The sequence below is a fragment of the Kickxella alabastrina genome (assembly GCF_025024165.1).
Source record: "Kickxella alabastrina strain RSA 675 chromosome Unknown BX661scaffold_7, whole genome shotgun sequence".
In the NCBI taxonomy this organism is placed as follows: Eukaryota; Fungi; Kickxellomycota; class Kickxellomycetes; order Kickxellales; family Kickxellaceae; genus Kickxella; species Kickxella alabastrina.
The window spans coordinates 336249-356838 of NW_026251478.1; the positions used below are offsets into that span (position 1 = coordinate 336249).

The following is a 20590-nucleotide window of genomic DNA, read 5'->3' on the forward strand; positions in this document are numbered from 1 at the left end:
TGTTTTTGTTTCGTTGTTTGAGAGCTGAACAGCCACAGGCCAAATTTTCAAAGAAGCCTGACGAACTCTGTGCCAGAGCAGCAATGATACTTTGGAAGGCAATATTTCTCTCTCTGTATTGCAAAAACCCCGCACACAACTGCGTGCGCACCTGCAATCAATTTTTGTAAAAAAATCTCTTCCTCTTTGCGATGATTGGCTGGAAAAATTTTACCTGCCGATTCGCAGCGAACGAAGTCAAAACATGACAGCAACCCGTGACTAGAATATTTTTAATCCAGCTAAAAATTACAATTACATCAAGATTAAAACATTGGTCGCACGTGATATAACCGTTTTGAAAATGTTCATTGAAAAATTAAATCGATTCATCCTGAGTTCCCGATTCAAGCGCAACGAACGACGCTGGTCCGTCGGGAGTCCTAGAACCGGGGTTGTTGAGCGGATGGCAGTACACTGCTTTTGGACCAGGCTTAAACTCAACTTTTGGCGGGTGATTCTGGTCTGAGAACGGTGCATCGTGCGGAAAATAAACAGGCTGTCTCAGCTGGTCCCGTGTAGCTATATCATAGGACACTTTGACCCTGGGAACAACCACTGCGCGTTTGTACCCAGCTGCCCACAAATCGTTGCATAGCAAGGAGCACTCTGAAGCCGAGCACTCCTTAGGTGCACTGCGCCGGAACCTGATGGCAGCCGGTCCCTCGAAAACACGTGCGTCTATAACAGCCAGGCCATTCCAGCAGCACTGTACCTGGAACGGCCGGTTGTACAACTGAGAAACCAATGCATTGCCGTCTTGAGCTATCTCCTGGTACCTGCTCTTGAATGCGTGCCCAAGGATATCGCGCGAAACCCATGTATCGTAGAATGCTAGCGCGCCATGTTGTATTTCAAAGTCTTCGGCGCATGTCAGGTGGGCGCTGTGCACCCGCGATTGGTGCAGCAGCTCAAAGATATCCGGTAGGCAAAAAAAAATGTCATTGAGAAATACCACCCGATTGTACCGAAGGGCTTGTGGTACAGTGGATCCAGTGCTCGGTTGCGCAACTCAGCCATATACTCGATCCGGTGGTTCGACGTCTTGCGTGGCTTGCTGTCAGTCACGATTTTGTGCGGAATCGCAAGAATGCCCAGCATATTTCTGAACTTAGCAAGATATCTTTGGTTTTGTCCGTGGATCCGTTTTCGTAAATTGATATAAACACGCGGTCGCTGCCCATAATATCCGCCAACACGAGAAGCTGCGCCGCCATGTTTGCCAGCACTCGCTCGCTGTTGTAAAGATTCGCAGCCACAAATATCCGACCAGTACCGCTTGTAATATTGGAGTATCGCTGTCAGCAGTTTTGATAAACGCACTGTCAAAGTTGTTGCTCCCACAAAACGCATGCAAGCTTTCGCTATTTACGTCTTGATGAATCTGTTGTAGATACGCATCAAAACGGGTTCTTGTTGCTGCTACCTGTTGTGGATATATACTGGCGTGGCTGTGTGGGCTGAGACTGGAAAGCGCCCACAAACTTGCATTTTGTTTTTTGGCACACTGCCTGCGTCTACAGCATCTGGGCTGAAACAATAGAGTGCGATACTGCTCACAGCCATTATTATTACCAGTGCTGAAAGCAGACTGGCTGCAGATATGTGCTGGTGCAAGATAACCATGATGGTGGGTGATTTGCGAGATTGGTGAGAAAAATGACAATGCAACATGAAGCATACAACAGGAAGTGGAGAGTCAAGGGTATTTATGTGATAATGGCTCCATGCCTAAATATTTAGTCGATAATTCAAAACAAGCAAAGAGAACCGGGTCAGCTTAAAAGCTTTTTTTTACCTGTATGAACAATACTAAGTAAATGTTGTCGAGTAAACAAGCAAAACTTGCATTATTGTTTCCATCAGGCCGATCTTCACTCCACTCACTCATGATATCAGAAATTTTGGCATAATGACGGAGGTAGCAATTATTATATAAATAGATCTCTGGGGACAATTGGCTTTTCTTTTCCTACAAAGTTGAGAATGATCTTTGCAATAGAGCTAGTTTTATACTTTCTAATAAAGTGGTTTCTTGCCTTATTAAATAGGTTGTAAAATTAAAAAAGGTTACTCCAAAAATCAAAACAACCAGCATTCAACATATCACGAAGTAACCAAACTATATTGCGCCAGTAAAATTTTGAGAATGCGAGAACATGAGCACCTGCGCATATATGCAAAAAAAACACAGGCATTGCAAAGAGTAATACATGAACATTTTAAGTACAATTGATATGTTGACCAGTGAGACAGTTTATGCCAAAGTGGCTGAACCGATCAACGCGGCGTATTGTAGAATTACTACGCTGTGATCTGATTAACAAAAATCTTGAAAATTCTCCAATTTATAAATGTTTTTGCACTGTTAAGCATCAGGACATTATTTTTTTAAAGTTGGCATCGACACAATTTTCTTCTTTTCTTTGGCGCTTAAATATTCAAATAAAAAACACTCAATTCAAAGCCATTTATTAACTCAACCATGCCCCCGAAGCGTAGCAGACACCAGGGGAACACAGAGATGCCGGCCTCCCTGGCCAAAAAGCTCGATCGCAACGCAGCGGCGGCCGAGTCCAAGGGCGCTACCGACGACGGGCGGTTCACAAAAAAGTTTAAAGTCAACGCCAAGACGCGCAAGGATGTGCGCAAACAGGCCCGCAACGACAAAAAGCAGCGCAAAAACGAGTCTCACGCCGAGCGCGCGGATTCGCCACCACGCCCACGCCAAAGTCCAACCCCAAGCAGACAAAGGTCAAGCCGGCAGCAGACTCCAATACTGCGAAGAAGCAAAAGCCGGAAGTTGCTAAAAAGCCCGCGGGGAACACCGAGGAGGAGGAGCGGGCCAGGTTGACGCGGTTTGCTAAGCGCAATGAGGGCATGTATCAGCTGCTTAGGGACTCGAATTTGATCGCCAATGTTGATGAGGAGGCGGGCGTGCGCTCAAAGGCAGATGGCACGGATGATATGGAGGACCGGGAGATGCGGCGACTGGAGCGCAACCTGGGAATCAAATCGAATCAGAAGCTGGCTGGTGCTTTCTTTGAAGAGGGACTGGGTGATCTTTTCGAGGGCATAGAGTTTGGCTCGAAGAGTGTGCGCACTGCCAAGACAGAGGCGGCTATAGTGGCGACGAAGACAGCTGTGCCGGCAGCAAAGCGCGCAGTTGCTGACAAGCAGGCACGGCAAGCTAGCCCCCTTGTTTCAGAAGACGAGGACAGCTTTGGAGACGATGACGACATTGAAATGGCCTCTAGCAGCGGCTCGGAAGAAGAGGACGATGATGAGAGCGATGACAATGATGAGGATGAGAGCGAGGGTGAGAGCGAGGACGATGAGAACGTCAAATTCGGAGTCGCAGAGGATGATGACGACGACGACATGTTTGGGCTCAACGACTTTGGTTCAGATGCTAACGACGATGGGTCGGACTCGGAGGACAGCGACATTGCCGAGATGTACCGGAGTCAGGGCGTTGACATCAACCCTGATCTTTCTGCTGGCTCGGATATGGGCACCGATGCCGATAGCGACAGCGACATTGGGAGTGACGAGGACGACATTGGCAGCGGTGGCGACTTGGAGTCTGAGAGCGATGAGGACAGTGCATCCGAGGCTCCTGCGCCAAGTGCTAAGGCAGTCGATGTCAGCGCCGCCGTGAGCAAATACATCCCGCCCAGCCTGCGCCGGAAGGAGGCCGAGGCCGAGGATGAGCGCATTGCTGCCATTCGCAAGGCCCTGCAAGGTCAGCTCAACAGGCTCAGCGAGAGCAACATCGAGGGCATTATTACGCAGGTCGAGGCGCTGTACCAAAAATACCCTCGCCACCACGTCACCGATGTGCTGGGAGACCTGATTCTGCAGGCGATTCGCTCGCGCACCCACATGCTGGACTCATTTTTGTACGTCAACGCTGCGTTGGTAGGCGCGGTCTATAGGGCGGTTGGGCTGGAGCCCATCGCACACATGGTGCAGAAGCTGATGGAGGAGTTTGAAAAGTACTTTTCCCAGGGCCAAGCCGACTTTATCGCATCCAAAGAGAAGGAGACTTCAGGCGAGGACGAGGGCGGCGAGTTCTCAACAGGCAAGGAGTGCCAGAACCTTAGCGTTTTCATTGCTGAGCTGTACAACTTCCAGGTTATCTCATGCCAGCTGGTGTATGATGTGATCCGCATGTGCATCACGGACATTAACGAGTTCACAGCCGAGCTTCTTCTCAAGGTCATCCGCATCTCGGGAGTACAGCTGCGCCGCGACGATCCCTTGGCGCTTAAGGAGATTGTTCATCAGGTCACGGATACCGTGGGCAAGGCCGGCACGGGCGCGTTTTCAGTGAGGTGCCAGTTTATGGTCGAGAGCCTGACGCACCTGAAGGACAATCGCATGCGCAACACCATGTCGCAGAATGCGGAGAACGTCGTGCGGCTGAAAAAGTTTCTGGGCAACATGGACAAGCGGCGGTCGGTTACGTCGACAGAGCCGATCAACATAGGCCTGCAGGACATCCGCGACATTGGGACCAAGGGCAAGTGGTGGCTGGTCGGAGCATCCTGGATTGGCAACCAGCACGACGGTGAGCAGCAGAACGACTCGCTGGCAGCGCGCGAGGCTCTGCGCAAGATGAAGGAACAGACGGGTGACAGTGAGATGGACCGTCTTTTGCGTCTGGCGCGCGAGCAGCACATGAACACGGATATCCGGCGCAGCATTTTGTCACTCTGCTGAGCAGCGAGACTACGCCGATGCGTTCGAGCGACTGCTCAAGCTGGATCTGAAGAAGGCCCAGATCCGCGAGGTCGTGCGCGTCGTGATGCACTGCTGCGGACAGGAGGCCGCGTATAACCCTACTACACGCTGGTAGCCTTCAAGCTGTGCTGCTACCACAACACGTACCGCTTGACCATGCAGTACGCGTTGTGGGACTTTTTGCGCGAGATGGGCGAGACCGACGTGGGCGGCCTCGGTAGAATCGGGCAAGAGGACGATAACGACATCTCGAACGTGCCTCTGCGCCGCATTGTCAACCTGGCCAAGCTGTACGCGTGGCTCGTCGACAAGCAGGTGCTGTCGCTGATGATCCTCAAGACCGTGACGTTTGCCAAGGCCGGCAGCAGGCGCGGATTTTCTTCCAGGTATGTTCTCAACAATCTTCTTGCAGCACAAGAGCAGAGCAGCAAGGACGAGATAGCGCTGTATGAGATCTTCCAAAAGGCCACGGCCAACCCGACCATGTGCCACGGCATCTTGTTCTTCTTCCACCACTTTGTAAAAAACTGCGAGCTCGTGACAGAAGAGGAGAGGCCCCTGATGAAGTGGGGATGCAAGGTCGCCAAGCAGGTCTTCCGCAACGCTGCAGGATCCGACATGCGCGACGAAACTTTTTGAGTAATAACCACCGCGTGGGTCAGACGAAACAGGACCAATTGTGGCCTGCCAAAACAAAGCAATGTGGCCACGCAACAAAATGAAAGCCTTTAGCAATTTTTATTTCTTTTATTTTGTTTACTTTTTTTAGCTGTTTATATAAAGCAATGTAGATCTGTTTTACTTTTTCAGACGCTGCTGCCAACGAGGACGTTGTAAGAGGGCATCTGCCGATTGTCGGGAACTTGTGGAAAAAAATATGTGGGCGGCAGTGGTTATAACCTTGCAGCAACAGTCGAGCTTTTGTGCAAATCGAAAACAACACCTTCAACATACCAAAACAAAAGACGCGTGGTGCGGGCTGTGGGCTGTGGGCGCATCACATTCGCATCTGTATATTGGGCGAAGGGCGCCACTTATCAATATACTCTTTAAGGCCCACGTATCTTGCGTGCTGCCTGGTTGTGTTCCTGTTTCGTATCTTTCTTCTTTATTTTATTTTTTGTCCTGCACAGCTAACTGTACCCATTTGGTTACAACAACTACTACTATTACTACTGCTGCTGATTTTTCACTCTTCAAGTCCTCTTTCACCCCCCCACATCTACTTGTTACCGTTATCGGGTAAACACCTCCATCCCCACACAAACAAACACACTCACATACACCATGCCTGAGCTTCCAGAGGTCGAGCGCGCGCGGCGACTGCTGCACTCGCGATGCATCAACAAAGAGATAACCTGGGTGCGCGCAACTGACGACACCATGGTATTTCCCGAAAAGCGTGGGCACTCGCTCTCCCTAATGCTGAAAGGCCGGCGCGTCATCGACACCGGGCGACGGGGCAAGCATTCTGGCTAGTTCTTTCCGGAGGAATCAGTCTGATGATGCACTTTGGCATGACGGGGGATATCCACATGAGCGACGAGGCCGATAGCCGTTACCGCAAGATGGGTGTTGACGTTGGAGGGGCGTGGCCGCCGCTGTATACCAAGCTGGAGATGGAGTTTGGCAAGGAACTGGCGGTTGCGTTTACTGATCCCCGGAGGCTCAGCAAGATTCGCATATTTGACGGCAATGCGGTGGACAGCCCGCTAGTGAAGAGGCTCGGGTTTGATCCGATTCTGGACCCTCCTGGGTTCGAGGACTTTAAGGGTGCCCTGGCGAAAAGGCGCGCGGCAATCAAGGCATTGCTTCTTAAGCAGGAGTTCTCCGCCGGTATCGGCAACTGGATTGCGGACGAGGTTCTGTACCAAAGCAAAGTGCATCCGTCACAGCCGGCTTGCTCACTGACGGATACCCAGGCAAGGATGCTTCTGGAGCAAATACGCTCGGTGTGTATTACGGCGGTTGAGGCAAATGCTGACAGCAACTTGTTCCCACCAAACTGGCTGTTCCATCATCGCTGGGCAAAGGGAACGATTAAACCGAGGCAGCCTAAGATGCCTAATGGACAGGGCATTGAGTTTGTGACTGTCGCTGGTCGAACATCGGCGTTTGTGCCTGAGATACAGGTCCTGTTGGAAACAGACATTACTGCCAGCGATACGGAGGATGACGGAGATGAGGATGATGAGGAGTCGTACGAGCGCTTGCAGCCGCCGCCTTCTGAGCCTTCTAAGCCACGGAGAAAATTCCGGCTAGGCCGCGCAGTCGAGTAAACGAAGAGAAGTAATTTTTTCTTCGTATTTTAACATTTGGGAAAAAGTGAATGCAATTGCAATAAACAATTTTTTTACATTATATCATGCAGCTGCTGTGCCGCTCAACACTTTGAATGAATCAGGTTTCCCCCAACGTACACACGAGAGATATTGCGGTCATCCGCAAGGAAGACAAACTGCTCCAAGCGCAGCCTCCACGCCTCTATTGGATCAAAGAGACACGAAATGGCAAATGTACTCTCGACCGACGGCACAGGAGAGGCATGCGCAGACAGGTCGATGACCAGGGCGTCAAAGAGCTTGCCAGCATCGAGGCTGCCGAGACTCTCAGCCATGCCCATCACGCGGGCTCCACCTTGCGTGGCCAAAAAGAACATCTCTGCAGCCTCCAACGGAACGTCATATCTACCTGAAAGATCCTCCCCGCTCAAGCGCTTGCTGGCAATCAGTGCCGGTTGGTAGCAGCAGCCATCCGCATGGCGTCGAGGATCGAAGGCGTGTATCCGCCACCGACATCGGTGCCCAGGCCGACAGGGATGCCCTGGGCGACAAAGCGCCTGACGTCGGCGAGCCCACTGCCCAGCGTAAAGTTCGATGTTGGGCAGTGGCTGATCCCGGTACCTGTGTCGCGCATGATTGCGAGTTCTTCTGCGGTCATGTGCACGCAGTGCGCCATGATGGTGCGGTTGCCAAGCAGACCATGCTTGTGATAGATCTCGGTGTAGCTAGTGCACTCGGGGAAGCACTGTCGTGCAAACTCGATTTCTGAAGGGTTTTCGCACAGGTGCGACTGGATCGGTAGCTGGTACCGCTTGGCCAGCTCGCCCAAGGCGCCTAGACACTCGGACGAGCACGACGGGGCAAATCGCGGCGTAATAATGGGCGTCACCAGTCGGGTGTCTGCGGGACAATTGCCTTGACCGCCCAGCACCTGCTTAATAAACTCCTGCGTCTGCTCGATGCTTTCAGCAGTCGATTCGGAGTAGTAGTCCGGCGAGTTGGCGTCCATGCATACTTTGCCGACAAATGCACGCTGTCCGGCATTACGGATTGTGTCTGCCAAAATGCGGTTGGCTTCGAGGTGGATAGTGCCATAATACGCCGCGAATGTGACGCCGTTTCTAATCACCCGGTCTATTGCGCCCTTATAGAACTTCCTGGCAAGCTCCGGGTCCTTGAACTCGCTTTCGTGCTTGAACGTGTACTTGTTCAGCCAGTCCATCAGCGGCAGGTCGTGTCCGATGCCTAGAACGAGAATTGTGGCGCGTGCGTGTGCGTGTCGATAAAGCCGGGCATCAGGAACTGGTCTGCAAGGAGCCGCGTTGTCTCAATATCCGCCTCACTAACCTGCTGTCCTGTCCACTGCTCAAATAGCTCTTTGGCAGGTGTGCCTGAGCTTTCGCTGGTTCCTACAATACGACCTGTGCTGCGATCGATGCCCAGCGCGCCGTTGACGAGAATGCGCAGCTCGCCCATGACCGGAGTGTCAACAATGCAGCCAGTAAACAGGCTGAACTTTGCATGAGCCATTGGTAAATCCAAAAAGGTTAATAAAGGTGGTGTGAAATATGTAAAAAATAAAATAAAATGAAGCAAATGGAAAAAAAGAATGAAAAGAAGAAAGGCAGAAATAATGGTTTTGAAAAGACGGACTGTCAAAGGCAATTTGCAAGCAGTGTGTCGATGCGATTTGTGCTTACTTTCTTTTTTAAAAAATTACCTATTTGCACCTTCTTTCCGATAGCAAGTAATCACTGGACATGTGATGCAACACCCGATTAAGAATACAAAATAAAATAAATAAATTATTCATCCAAGGTCACAGTCGGTTTTCAATTTATGCATTATTGTTGTGCATTTATTTTTTGGAAAAGGAACCGCACATAATTAAATCCAATCCAAAAAATGCACAAGCTAGCAGATGACGTATCCCTATTTCTTTTTTTACTTTTTGAAAAAGCTCCCATGAAATAAGGCACAGGTTGATAGCAGCCGCAAGACGGCTCAACTTTTTTAATTAATTTCTGGAAGACACAGTCGATTCGTACGTCTAATTTTTGGGAGATCTGCTAATATTAAAATTAATATAAAATGTATAGGTCTAGTCACAGTACGGTATTTGATTTACTTGTGCTTCTCATTCAGCCAGTTTAATGATTATCCGCCGTGCGCAAAACAGATCGATGCGCCGTGTTGTGCCTGCATTGCATTGAGTTGGGTTGCATATCTTTTTTATATATCCATTTGTCAAAAAAATACAAAGTAAAAGTCAAAATTATCCACTCATTTGAATTGTTCAGCACGCATATCACTTGCAGATCAGCTCAATGTAAAAAATGGACGAGCGTGGAGGGGGGATTGGAGAGTGATGAAAAAAACGTTTTCAATTCTTACATATATATTTTTACTTGGGCACAAATTAGGAAGTTGACTGAATCTCATTCACCAATGCTTCGGAAATATATGATCAGTGGACATTTTGTCACTAAATCTAGAACGAAAGCAATTGCACGAATGCCCCCGTGCTTAGAAATTTTTTAGCCACATCACCCGCTTGTTCCATTCACAAATGCCTGTTACAATACTAATAAAAAACTATGCGACTCTCCACAGTGCGAGACTAAAAAGATGATTAAATCTATATATATGAAGGGAGAGTAGCCCAAGGCATCGAAAATAACTAAAAAAGAACAATTCCATCATTTTCAATATTCATTTTTTTTTTCTACTTTGGTATAAAAAATTCATTTTTCAGCAGCGCTACACACCTGCATACATTCACATATTATCTATAAAAACTTTATGTTTCTTCCGAGTGTTCGTATTTTCACGCTTGGCGATATCGTTTTGCAAGGGGCACCGTCAGAGTCGCCTGCGTACATATTCAGCGGCCGCGTCATGGTCAAAATCAACGTACCCACGAGCGTCCGCTTGCTAGAGGTTGTTTTCCAGTCAGAACAAGGTACTTAAGAAATATATTGAATGGATATCTATTGATTTAAAGATGCTATGCGGAAAAAAGCATACTGGTTTCCAAGAATAGTTCACAGATTAAAAACGATATGTATACACGCAACTACACACGTCACATTTGCCATTTTTTATTAGGCAGTCGGTGGCTTCAGCTGACGCGAACGGCGCCTAGAAACGTCAACCAAAACGTGTTGTACCGAGACGTGCTGTACACCGGGGACAGCCCGAGTCCAGCGCAGTGTGGAATAAGGGTTCGTACGAGTTTTATTTCCAGATGATCATCCCCGGGCACCTGTGCGAGACCATGTACACAGAGCACAAGCGCGTAGCCTACGAGGTACGAGCAACATTGGTGGCTGGCAACACTCTGGCTGGGGCCCGACGAACAACAACAATGCCAATTGCTGTCAAGCGGGTGCCATACTTTGGTGCTGTTTGGGAATCCATAGCCAACGACGTTGTTCATGTATCGGCGACATGGCGCAATAAGATCGAAATGTGCGCGTTGGGGTGCAGTCGGGTGCAGCGTGACAACCAGCCGCTGCGTGTCAAGGGCGTTATTCGAGCGCTGGAGAAGGGATTCAAGCTGACGCGTGTTGGGTTCATTCTTGAAGAGCGCACTCGCAGTAGGCTTCCAGGCGCTATCGGTGGCGTGAAGTGCTCGTCGAGCATTGCTGCGTGTAAGTACCTGCGGGCCAAGGACGGGGGCGAGCATGCTGACTGGCACGACAGCTTTATTGTCGATCAAATGTCCTTTGAGATGGAGTTAGACATACCCAAGGCCTATGGAAAAATACAGTACGACATAAAGCATGGTCCTGTCACTGTCAGCCACCGGCTGGCGTTTGTGGTTGCTGTTGTCGACAAGCTGGGTCGTGGAACCAGCTTGCGTCTGTTTACTCCGCTGCACATCATGCCTCACGACTGGGTTGATACTGGCAACGAGCTCCCTCGTACGTCAACTCTTTTTCCGACAGGGTTCTTCTGAAATCAAACGCGCAACAGAATCCCAATTGGAGAGCTGAATTTAGGCATTCTGCTGTCCCTGCTTCTGGGATGGCAGCATCAGCTACAGTCTCTTATCCCGTATTGACTATATTTCGCGACGATAGCGCCAGTCTGAACGAAGGCATTCAAAGCAACGTTTTTGATGGAGGTGAATACGGGGATAGCTCTTTTGTTCGGCCAAGTCACGACATTGTGTCATTAAATCTGGAACGGAGTTTGGAGACATTTTGACAATTGCAACCCTCGCTTACTGTAGATCCGGATAATAAAAAGTAGGCAAAAAATACGGATACCGGGGTAACTAAAAAAGAGATGCAATGGTAATAAAGCGGCCGGTTGCAGATATATTCCCTTTTTGGCATATATTAAATATTAGATATAAAACATAGTGCCTTTTTGGGTGTGCATGCATGTATGCATGCGTAAGAGGGAGATAGAGAGGCAGTGCAAAAATATTGACAAATAAAAAATGTAATCAAAAAAGAAATGAATGTTGCCAAACGCTGACAATACCACCTTTTCTTCGACACTGAGTTCTGCTAGTATCTCTGGTTGCCAATTTTTATATCTTTTAGTAGACGGATTTGTGTTTATTAGCCTAGCAGCAAAATATTCTAAGAAAAAGCTTTAGAAACGAATGCGCGTATCCAACCTCACGCATTTATATTTTCTGCCAAAGGCAAGTGCGACACACTGCTTCTACACATTGATGTTGCCTTCGGGTCCCTTTTTTATATCATATGCATTTTCTGATACACATCCATTGTTTACACTTTTATAATATTTTTTTGCCTGCGCATTCCCCATACGATGGTGACCACTCGCACCATTTTTAGTACTTTTAAAAATACGACTAGGGGTCCGAAGAAGGCTTTTAAATCATTTTCGCGTTTTCGATTTTTAACTACATGCCAACTCGTCTTGTGTATGTAAAAAATTGGATTAAAAGAGCCTTGTATTATTCTTTTTTCTTTATCTTTATATTCTTTTCCATTTACCTATCTATCCACACAAGTATTCATTGTTTCCAATAACTACGCTACTACTAAAACTGCCTCCTCTTGCTTTGATAAATACACCACTCGCCGCGCTCCAGTGCTTCTGGGCACTCTCCTGTTTACAGCGGTACTAGCAACTCTGAAAGTTCTGATCCGTCTGGCCCGGCTAGTCCTTCTAGCCTTTTCTTATTCCCGGCATGGGCGGGCTTCCGCGTAATTCTGGAGCCACTCGCTCGCCGAGTCTCCGCCATACTCCTGGGACTTCTGGCATTCTGTCCGCTCCACGCGTGTCTGGACTTCTCAGTTCTGCTGGGAAAAACGGCGCCACGAAGAGACAATCGATGCGTGAGACGGGGATAAGCTCGCTACCCAAAGTCGCTGCACAATGCCTCCGGAATTACAACCACACCGCTTTTGTCTTCTTTTGCTGTAAATATTACACGCACAGGCACAGCACCCTCGTCACGCAGCCAGAATGTAACTTCACTAAAAACTTTGAGAAGCAGCATTCAATAAGCGGTGCCATGGCGAATAGTTGATAACCAGGATGCAGATGAGCATATGGCCCAACGCTGTCGCCGCTTGGAGCCACAGCCACAGCCGAAGCCAGATCTGGAGCCGGAGCCACAGCTCAAGAAAGACCTGGAGTAGCAGTTGGAGTTAGAGCCCGAACAGGGTTTAAAGCAGGACTCGAATAGGAGTCTGAGCAGGAAAAGGAGCAAGACCAGAAACATAAGTCAGATTCAGAGCAGGATTCCGACTCGGAGGCTGACGACTTTGTTGTGTCATCGAAGTCGTCAAAAACGCAAGGGCGAAAGCAGAATTAAGCTTAACGGCTGCGCATAATACATGGACAACAAAGGGGTATCTATCAGCACGAGATGCAACACAGCCTCAAAATGCTGTGCTGCATAAAGCTTCTGCCGATTCGGGACTTCATGTTTTGAAAGTGAAGCAGCTAGTTTGTAATAATATTTCTATTTTTTCCTTAAGATCAACAACATTTCTGCTTTGCGGCGGTATTGATTGATTTTGTATTAAATATATAAATTGACTTTCAATATTATTTCTTAGATTACTCATGCGTTTTTTATATAAAAAAAGTAAAACGAGGTAAAATAATACCAACGCAATAGCTATGCGCATTAGCAGGTCCGCGCAATTATATGCGATATGAGTATATGCGCCCAATATTTGTGCCGCATACAATAACCGCTGTATTTAGTATTTATTGAACTTGAATTAATAACGGATAGTGGGCAGTAGTGTATATGGAAATAGAGCGCCTCGCACTCAAGCTTTACAATTCATTTAATATGGTGAATACAGCCGTAGACATATGCTTTTTACGTGTTGTTACTGATATTTCTTTCTTCCTTTCTTGTCCTCACGTTTTTGTAGCGGTATAATCCTTTTTATGCTCTCAACACACGCTCTATCCTCAAGGTCGCGCTTTTGACTCAAAGTTGACTGACAGCATTAACATAATCTTTACACAAGTTGCTTGTATTATTTTATAATTCTGTAACAAGGAATCTGTTAGAGCCGTATAATGATGTATGCGCAGAACAAGTCGTCCAAGCCCAATGTGCTTGCCAGTTTCTGACCCTGGTAACGAGTATTTATTTACGAGTAATTGCACTGCCGCGGGCCATGGTGGACTTTGCTTTGCACATTATACAGTTATTTGAGAGCTTTATGTTGTCGATCGTGTGGGAGTACCGGGGCGACAACATTTTACAGTTTGTGCTTAGGCATCAGTTTATTCAGTCCAACGTAGTTGTAATTACGGAAAGCTACAATATCAGCGTAGCAGCGGGTGCCAAAAAGCTGGCAGTATCAGATCGCAAGGTGTGCAAACTGATGACAGCGAGAACTCTGGCGTGTTTATTGACACAAATCAACAAAACATTACAAGCTACCGTCAAATGAGGAAGAGGCTAATAAAAATAATTCCAAGCCAGGAATTACACCTGAGCTGCAATTCCTGACAACAGGGCTCAACACTGTAGACAACAAATGATACACACGCTGGGGCTGCTTGATGGGGCAGTTCTGATATTGGCAGCGCTGAAAAAGTACCTGCTCTGTCTGAAGACGGACTAGACGCAGCAAACGACATGTTTGAAGGTGACAGCTTGCCTTATACAATCGAAAATCAGGGACTGACAGACATTAACACTGTGCTGGCGGAAACAACGATCCATTCACAGCTATTGTCAAGCACGATGCAGACGCAGGCGTTATGATCAGCAGTTTGGCTGTGGAATACAACAACAGCGTATTCTCTGACTTTGAGACCAAGCTAACCACTCCGGCAGACCAGGAGTTGTCTCTTGACGAAAAAAGAAGCATTTCAATTGATGAGAATAAATTTGGGAGCTGCGAAATCGTAGCCATGACAGAGACATCAATACCGAACAGGGAATTGTAGAAAATTACATTGGCAGTTCCGGCTCCAGCGCCAGTCATGTCACAATGACGATTGCTGACAAGGTATCCAGCGACACAACACTAAAGCATGTGCATTACTTGGATTTAGTTGTTGATGGCCCACAACCAAAGTCAGAAAATGTAGATGCAAGCGCTGAGTCAGCTACAAATGCAATAGGCGCTCGCTCGCGCAAATTTAGTCTTAAAAAAGAAATCAAGCGGCGCTCGTGGTTTGGAAAAAAAGCTGCTCTCAAATAAATTTCTCAAATTATTTATACATAAATTTGTTTATTTTTAACTTTTATATTATTATTCATTACCCACACATATTTCAACTGCATTATTACTCGAGACACATTGTAGCGCTGGTATTTTGAAATTATCAAAAATAAATTATTTTGAACATGAACACGTGAAAATTGCTGTGCCCAGTGGCTTTGCTTTGAACATATCTAGCCCTCCCTTATTCCCCACATTTAATCGCGTCAGTGCAATGCAATGTAATGTCACTTAAAAACTAGCGAATCAGTTCATGTTTCTGAATTGCAAAACCCTGAAAAATCCTATTTGCATGTGAATGCTCAAATCGAAATAGTGATATGGCAATCTTTCTTTAGAATTTAGTGCGTTGGGGTAGTTTATTTTTGTCAATTTCACATGTTTTAACATAAAAACACATGAACTGATATTTTGCAAATTGGCCAGGTACATATAAATAGAAGCTTCCGATGCCGAATCAATAAGCTATCTGTTTTCTTTTATTTTGTCTTTCTCAATGTGCCACGCAATATATGCAAACTCGTGATTATTTTACTCCCCAAAAACATATTCTTATTTTGGTCAGCTTTTCATAAATATTAAACCGGCACCGCTGCTATGAATAATCTGCTCTCTATTATTTCTCACTTCTACTGTTTAAAGGCATTAGTTCAATTCATATTTTTGATGTCATACTCATGTTTTATATACAAGCAAGATTGTGCCTGATACCTCATTTGTTGTGCTGCAAGGTTTGCCGTCTGAGGCGCCAAGCAAAAATCTGGCTGGCCGTGTGCTGATTCGCCTTAATCGCCCGCTCAAAGTGAAGCGCATTTCCATATACTTTCAGTCAGTCGGCGCTAAGAAAGGATACTTGCGGGGGTACCCCGATTTCATCAACCACCGCTGCAAGACCATTGAGCGCGAGCTGTTTGCAGCAACAGATATTCCTCTTAGATACGCATCTGGGATGCAAACAACGGGATACCCTATGAATTTCCATTTTCATTTTCAATTCCTGGGCACTTTCATGAATCAGCGCACACTGAATTTGGACGCATAGATTATGGCTCAAAGTTGCCATTCACTACAGCGGCTTTGGATTTAACACATGGACGCGGTCGCTGCCCATCCATATCTTCCGAGTTCCTGAGCAAGGCTCGGCTAGAGACATTGCATTGACTAGCTCTTTCCGTATGCAGCTGGACTGGTTCGACGCAATCAGGCTGGACGTGCTAAGCGATACTATGGCCATCGCCGCCAATTCTAAACTGCACGTACAAACAATTGTTCGGCCTCTGCAAAAGGGACAGATGCTTGCAAACGTCGAGATACGGATATATGAGAAGACCCGTGTCAAATGTGCAGTTGACAGATTTGGAGATCCGCACGAAGGCAAGCATATTATTTGCCAGAGTCAGCAGCCGATAGACACCCCGATGGAGTGATGCACGCGCTGCCCTTGCACCAAGAGCACTGCCTCAATCTGACGCTCAGCATTCCAAAGGCATTTTACGGTGTCCAGTACGATGTGGAAACTACCAGCCTGAGATTAAGCACGAGTTGGTACTCACAGCAACTGTTTTGGACGATTTACAGCGGCCTCATTATTTGAAGATATCTTCCCCGGTCCTGGTTGCCCCAATGCTGCTCTGGAGTTATCGTTTGTCGAGCTGCCAACTTACAAAAATTCTACCTTTGACCGCTGGTTTTGGCAAACGCCACAACAGCTTGCACAATCCGCCGAATTACCACAGCATCCTCCGAGCTATCACAGCAAAATCACAGTCTAGGTCCTAAATCAAGGTCCATATACAGGCGTTTTTTCTGGCTTTAAATACCAATTCAAGTACTCTATCCTAACAAATAAAAACAAACAAACAGAGGATACTTCTGAACTCTTGCTTATAAATTGGAAAAATTGCGCAAATATTCAATGGCACTGGGTTTTAGGGATGCTAGTAGCTGTTATTATATAAAATATATTTTACTTTTTTCTAAAGTTAAACAATGAATAAAAGCGATATTGAACATTAAATATTCATAATTCCAATTAATTGGTGGCGACGCGTTTTGCCCATCTAGTTGCACGCGGGAACGTTGGCAGGACGGCCATCACCAGGCAGAGAGTAGAATGATTGTGTGTAGTAGTTTCCGGCTCTTCCGGCGCCAAAGTACGCCATGTTCGGGCTGACCATGTTGGCCAGATGGCCAGAGCTGTTCTCAAGCGTCTGCTGTGCCTGCTCGGGGGTCTCCATGCCGGCGGCGACGTTCTCAGCAGCATTGTCCCAGCTAATGCCAGCGTTTCTCAGACGATCGCCGATTCCACCCTCCGGGTCATTGTGGGTCATTTGCTGAGTGCTATATTGGTAGTCCGAGTGCTTCTGAGAGACTGAGATGGCCTCGGGCGAAAGACCAAGCGGCTGGAGGCCACGTTGGGTACGAATATAATTAATGCGGCAGACCATAGTAGTGATCCAGTCGGGATCACTGTTACCAGAGTCCGTGGGAGATGGAGTAGCAGAAGACAAAGACGAAGACGGGGATTCGGCAGCCTCTGACGTGTCAGCATCCGAAGAAGAGGAAAGGACAGGGTCGATCTCATCTGCGCTCGAAGCTGATGTTCCTTCCGACAAGTCCGAAGACGAGGGGGCATCTTCGGTTGAAGACTTTTCAATGCTGTTGGTCGGAGCAAATGAAGTCTTGGTAGCATGGTGAACATGAGTGACGCTGACCACGGTGTTGACGACACTCTCGGCGTCCTAATGACTGTGACAACACGGGGGGATGCCTGGACGGTGACAGCGGCGAGCGTGATGGCAGTGACAATGCTGGTAAACCTCATCGTGTTAATTGAAAGCTTGAAACCAGTATAAATATAAAACAAAAGATAATTTAATGTAATTAGCACTAGGCGAGAGAGGATATACGAATGAAAGCAATTTCGCTCTGCTTTTATAACTGCCATCTCTTCAGAAAAGAGTCGCTTCTAATGTTTTCATTTCTTGTTCAAATTCGCATAGATCCCGCCTACCGATCGGTATTGGTGTGCCTCCTTTAATTTAGGTTAGAGTTACACCATTTTCATTTTGCTAGTTTAATATTTCCCTCAGTGCACAATTTCGCACATGTGTAGCATATGCATTAGCTATATTGTTTGTTTGGTGTGTTTGTTTGTAGTTTTGTGATTGGCCTATTTTTATTTGCCATCGAGAGGTTGGCTCCACAATTTGTAAATGTAAATGTAAATGTAAATCTTAGTCTTGTCTTTTATTTATTGGGTTGTAGATAGATGTGCACCTCCCCTTTTAAAAAACAAACACTGAGTGCGGGCGCTACAAACTCTGTATTTTCTTTGGCTGCTGATACCAATGTGTACAAAGAAACGGTTTGCTATGATTGCGCAAACAGGCGTAAAAAGAAAAGAAAAGAAACATCATTCCCATATCTATGACCAGGCCTCCAATCGTTACTTCGACTCGGGATTAAGCTCGACATAATTCTCGGGAATCAGCCCAACCTGGTTGCCCTTGTATCCGACCAGCCATCCGTCACACTGCTTGTATGTAATGTGCAGTATGTCATTTTCGAAAAAGCCAGCTCGGTCGGGTTCTCCGCTATAAAGTCGTAAAGCGCCCTCGCCGTGCGCGAAGGTGTTGCGCCAATCTCGGGAGCATCGTCGGACTGGATATTGGGTCCTCCAGAAACAAACGAAGACCATGGGTCAGATTCCTCTCCTGAGTCGGCGTCGTCCTCAACCTCGATTTCTTTGTGGTGGCCCTCATAGCGCGGGTCGCCTTTGGAGTACGCAAAGTCGCGAATGACAGAGTCTAGCATAGAAAGTGCAGCAAATAAGCGTGTGGTTTATATCAGAGCCAAGCTTTTAGACAATTTCAATTCTGGGCTGGCTCTGCTTGCAAGCATGTTGCCACCGACCCTGCCAGCAAGGCAATATCACAAATGCACATGCAAATTCTGGCTTATTACCTTTGGATATGCTAATCGTCATGATGTAATTCTGTATTTCGGATATATTACGCAGCTCAAGTTGCGAGGGCAATTCGTATCAGGGGGAAGGTGCTGTCGTAAATGATGAAAATAAGTATAAAAAGAAAGTGTGTGCAGAGGATAGATGGCGTGTTGTTCAAGTGGTGAGTTTGCAATAAAGCCATCCGGCCTGCGCGCACAATGCAGTGCCTTGGCCTCTTTTTATTTCATAATTTGCGTATGGGCAAGTACACACGTGATTGATCCTGTGCCTGTATGTGACATTCAACAGCTATTTTGGCAGTCGCATTCGCATTTGCCATCGACGTTCCGGTGAACATTTAAAGCTTTTTGTTGAGTAGTAGCCATACAAAGCAGACAATTATAACGCCAATTTTCGATTTCCAAACTACTCCAGCTAACATTCCTGACAATATTTCAATTTTATTCCCAACTACTCTTGTGCAGTATTTTCATCACTCGAGCAAAAATCTCCGGCCACTTCGGGCAATTCCAAAAGACCCAATACTTTGTTTCTTTTAGAATCGACTTTGCCTATTAAAAATTGAGCGGAGAGCTACAATGGAAGCCTAAAAAGACGAGCAGTCCGCCCCCTCCCTTGCATGAATTCAGCGGCGGCAGCTGATATTCAACGCCTTCAAAGAAAATCAATCCTTTTTATGAATTTCGACTGAAGAATTACGAGGTTTACTCCCTTACCGAAACCGCTGCAAGAAAAAAGGCTAACCATTAAAAATAGGCTCAAACTTCATATATAAAATATGTCTGATGTCCGCCATTTTATTATTCTTTGTCCAGAATTATTTTTTATGTATAAATATTTCACACGTGCCCGTTAGTACACACACCTCTCTCTCTCCATTTCCATTGTTGTATTTTTATTAAAGTGATGGATTCAGCCAGAGCAAGTATGGACAATTCTTCACCAAGCGGCAGCAGCATAATCGGCAGCACAAAAAACATAGTGACTATCAAGCGCCTATTCTCCATAAACGACTGGCCGGTAGAAAGTTACAGCGAGCCCATTATTTTTGAAAAGCCTGAGTGCATGGTCTTAAAAACATTAAGCGATTTAATCCAAGACACATGGCGCATAGCTCCCAAGTACCAAGTTTTTGTAACATTAAATGAAGGCGGCAACTATATAACTGAAAAATGCAACTGCCCTTACACTGATGATGAGGACAATGACAAAAATAGTTACCACAAACACAGCAGCTTGACAAGGCTGAGAATATGCAGAGAAACTAAAACAAACAAACTTTGGGCGCGCGATATTATATACGTCTACAACAGCAAGTATTTTGAGGAGCAGGACGGCAAGCTGCTGACAAAACCAATACCTGACGAATCTGACATGGTTGACATTATAATGGTAAGTTTGAGCTAATTGAACTGCAGGGCAGCTATTGCTGGGCAGCCGAGGACATGGAAGTGGATGTTGAGGTTGAGAATCATAAAATAAGTTTACGTCCGCATGCCGATTAATAGGGCACAGACTGGACCATGGATCAAATCAGGGGACTAAATAATGACATCCGGATATGCTCCCTGTTTTATAACGCACACGCACGAGCGCGCATACGCGAGGACCACAAAATTGACATGCCAGGATACTGGGCTGCTCACAGAAAACCAGTTCTCATTAATAGAGTGCACAGCTGGCGGGGTTCACAACAAAGGCAATGAGACACATAAGACGAGGTCGGCACTGGTAGCACTTTGGAAACATTAGTATTAAAAATCATTTATAAAAACATCCTATCTTTCTAACACTACCACAATAGTGCTCCCTCACCCCCACCCCCCTCTCATAAAATATACTAAAAATGGGTATGTTTTTTG

The 20590-nt window shown here is 46.6% G+C and overlaps 7 protein-coding genes across 7 annotated transcripts; 2 read left to right on the plus strand and 5 right to left on the minus strand.

Annotated features, from left to right (window-relative positions):
- Positions 1 to 260: 260 nt before the first annotated feature.
- On the minus strand, positions 261 to 1900 carry BX661DRAFT_180288 (cryptococcal mannosyltransferase 1-domain-containing protein). The gene is made up of 4 exons (XM_051535427.1): positions 1525 to 1900; positions 1412 to 1465; positions 1151 to 1337; positions 261 to 1014 (listed from the first exon to the last, which is right to left on the minus strand). The coding sequence occupies exons 1-4, from the start codon at positions 1663 to 1665 to the stop codon at positions 359 to 361; spliced, it is 1038 nt and encodes a 345-aa protein (XP_051392741.1). The 5' UTR covers positions 1666 to 1900; the 3' UTR covers positions 261 to 358.
- Positions 1901 to 5901: 4001 nt separating this feature from the next.
- On the plus strand, positions 5902 to 7133 carry BX661DRAFT_180290 (uncharacterized protein). The gene is made up of 2 exons (XM_051535428.1): positions 5902 to 6263; positions 6284 to 7133. The coding sequence occupies exons 1-2, from the start codon at positions 6073 to 6075 to the stop codon at positions 7062 to 7064; spliced, it is 972 nt and encodes a 323-aa protein (XP_051392742.1). The 5' UTR covers positions 5902 to 6072; the 3' UTR covers positions 7065 to 7133.
- BX661DRAFT_223695 (metal-dependent hydrolase) lies at positions 7133 to 7444 on the minus strand (the record flags this gene model as incomplete). Its single annotated transcript, XM_051538885.1, has 2 exons — positions 7133 to 7267; positions 7313 to 7444. The coding sequence occupies 2 exons, from the start codon at positions 7442 to 7444 to the stop codon at positions 7169 to 7171; spliced, it is 231 nt and encodes a 76-aa protein (XP_051392743.1). The 3' UTR covers positions 7133 to 7168.
- Positions 7133 to 8733, minus strand: BX661DRAFT_180291 (uncharacterized protein). Its single transcript, XM_051535429.1, has 2 exons — positions 8411 to 8733; positions 7133 to 8312 (listed from the first exon to the last, which is right to left on the minus strand). The coding sequence occupies exons 1-2, from the start codon at positions 8595 to 8597 to the stop codon at positions 7513 to 7515; spliced, it is 987 nt and encodes a 328-aa protein (XP_051392744.1). The 5' UTR covers positions 8598 to 8733; the 3' UTR covers positions 7133 to 7512.
- Positions 8734 to 15256: 6523 nt separating this feature from the next.
- Positions 15257 to 16761, plus strand: BX661DRAFT_180295 (uncharacterized protein). The gene is given in 5 exon segments (XM_051535430.1): positions 15257 to 15426; positions 15452 to 15667; positions 15801 to 16153; positions 16183 to 16268; positions 16283 to 16761. 5 exon segments carry the CDS (start codon positions 15356 to 15358, stop codon positions 16535 to 16537), a joined length of 981 nt encoding a protein of 326 aa, XP_051392745.1. The 5' UTR covers positions 15257 to 15355; the 3' UTR covers positions 16538 to 16761.
- A 57-nt stretch (positions 16762 to 16818) lies between these two features.
- On the minus strand, positions 16819 to 17825 carry BX661DRAFT_170104 (uncharacterized protein; the record flags this gene model as incomplete). Its single annotated transcript, XM_051533587.1, has 2 exons — positions 16819 to 17499; positions 17817 to 17825. 2 exons carry the CDS (start codon positions 17823 to 17825, stop codon positions 16819 to 16821), a joined length of 690 nt encoding a protein of 229 aa, XP_051392746.1.
- Positions 17826 to 18113: 288 nt separating this feature from the next.
- On the minus strand, positions 18114 to 18896 carry BX661DRAFT_180297 (uncharacterized protein). The gene is made up of 2 exons (XM_051535431.1): positions 18725 to 18896; positions 18114 to 18567 (listed from the first exon to the last, which is right to left on the minus strand). Exons 1-2 carry the CDS (start codon positions 18744 to 18746, stop codon positions 18248 to 18250), a joined length of 342 nt encoding a protein of 113 aa, XP_051392747.1. The 5' UTR covers positions 18747 to 18896; the 3' UTR covers positions 18114 to 18247.
- Positions 18897 to 20590: the final 1694 nt, after the last annotated feature.

Bases quoted from the DNA above. Each gene is read 5' to 3' on its own strand.
- BX661DRAFT_180290 (XM_051535428.1), top strand. From the start codon at position 6,073: ATGCCTGAGCTTCCAGAGGTCGAGCGCGCGCGGCGACTGCTGCACTCG.
- BX661DRAFT_180291 (XM_051535429.1), bottom strand. From the start codon at position 8,597: ATGGCTCATGCAAAGTTCAGCCTGTTTACTGGCTGCATTGTTGACACT. The intron at 8,313-8,410 runs GTGAGGCGGATA...TTCTCGTTCTAG, and splicing joins GTGGACAGGACAGCAGGTTA to GCATCGGACACGACCTGCCG.
- BX661DRAFT_180295 (XM_051535430.1), top strand. From the start codon at position 15,356: ATGAATAATCTGCTCTCTATTATTTCTCACTTCTACTGTTTAAAGGCA. The intron at 15,427-15,451 runs GTCATACTCATG...TTTATATACAAG, and splicing joins GTTCAATTCATATTTTTGAT to CAAGATTGTGCCTGATACCT. The intron at 16,154-16,182 runs GTCAGCAGCCGA...ACCCCGATGGAG, and splicing joins CAAGCATATTATTTGCCAGA to TGATGCACGCGCTGCCCTTG.
- BX661DRAFT_180288 (XM_051535427.1), bottom strand. From the start codon at position 1,665: ATGGTTATCTTGCACCAGCACATATCTGCAGCCAGTCTGCTTTCAGCA. The intron at 1,466-1,524 runs GTTTGTGGGCGC...TATCCACAACAG, and splicing joins TGCCAAAAAACAAAATGCAA to GTAGCAGCAACAAGAACCCG. The intron at 1,338-1,411 runs GTAAATAGCGAA...AACTGCTGACAG, and splicing joins TACAACAGATTCATCAAGAC to CGATACTCCAATATTACAAG.
- BX661DRAFT_180297 (XM_051535431.1), bottom strand. From the start codon at position 18,746: ATGACGATTAGCATATCCAAAG. The intron at 18,568-18,724 runs GTAATAAGCCAG...TTTCTATGCTAG, and splicing joins GACGATTAGCATATCCAAAG to ACTCTGTCATTCGCGACTTT.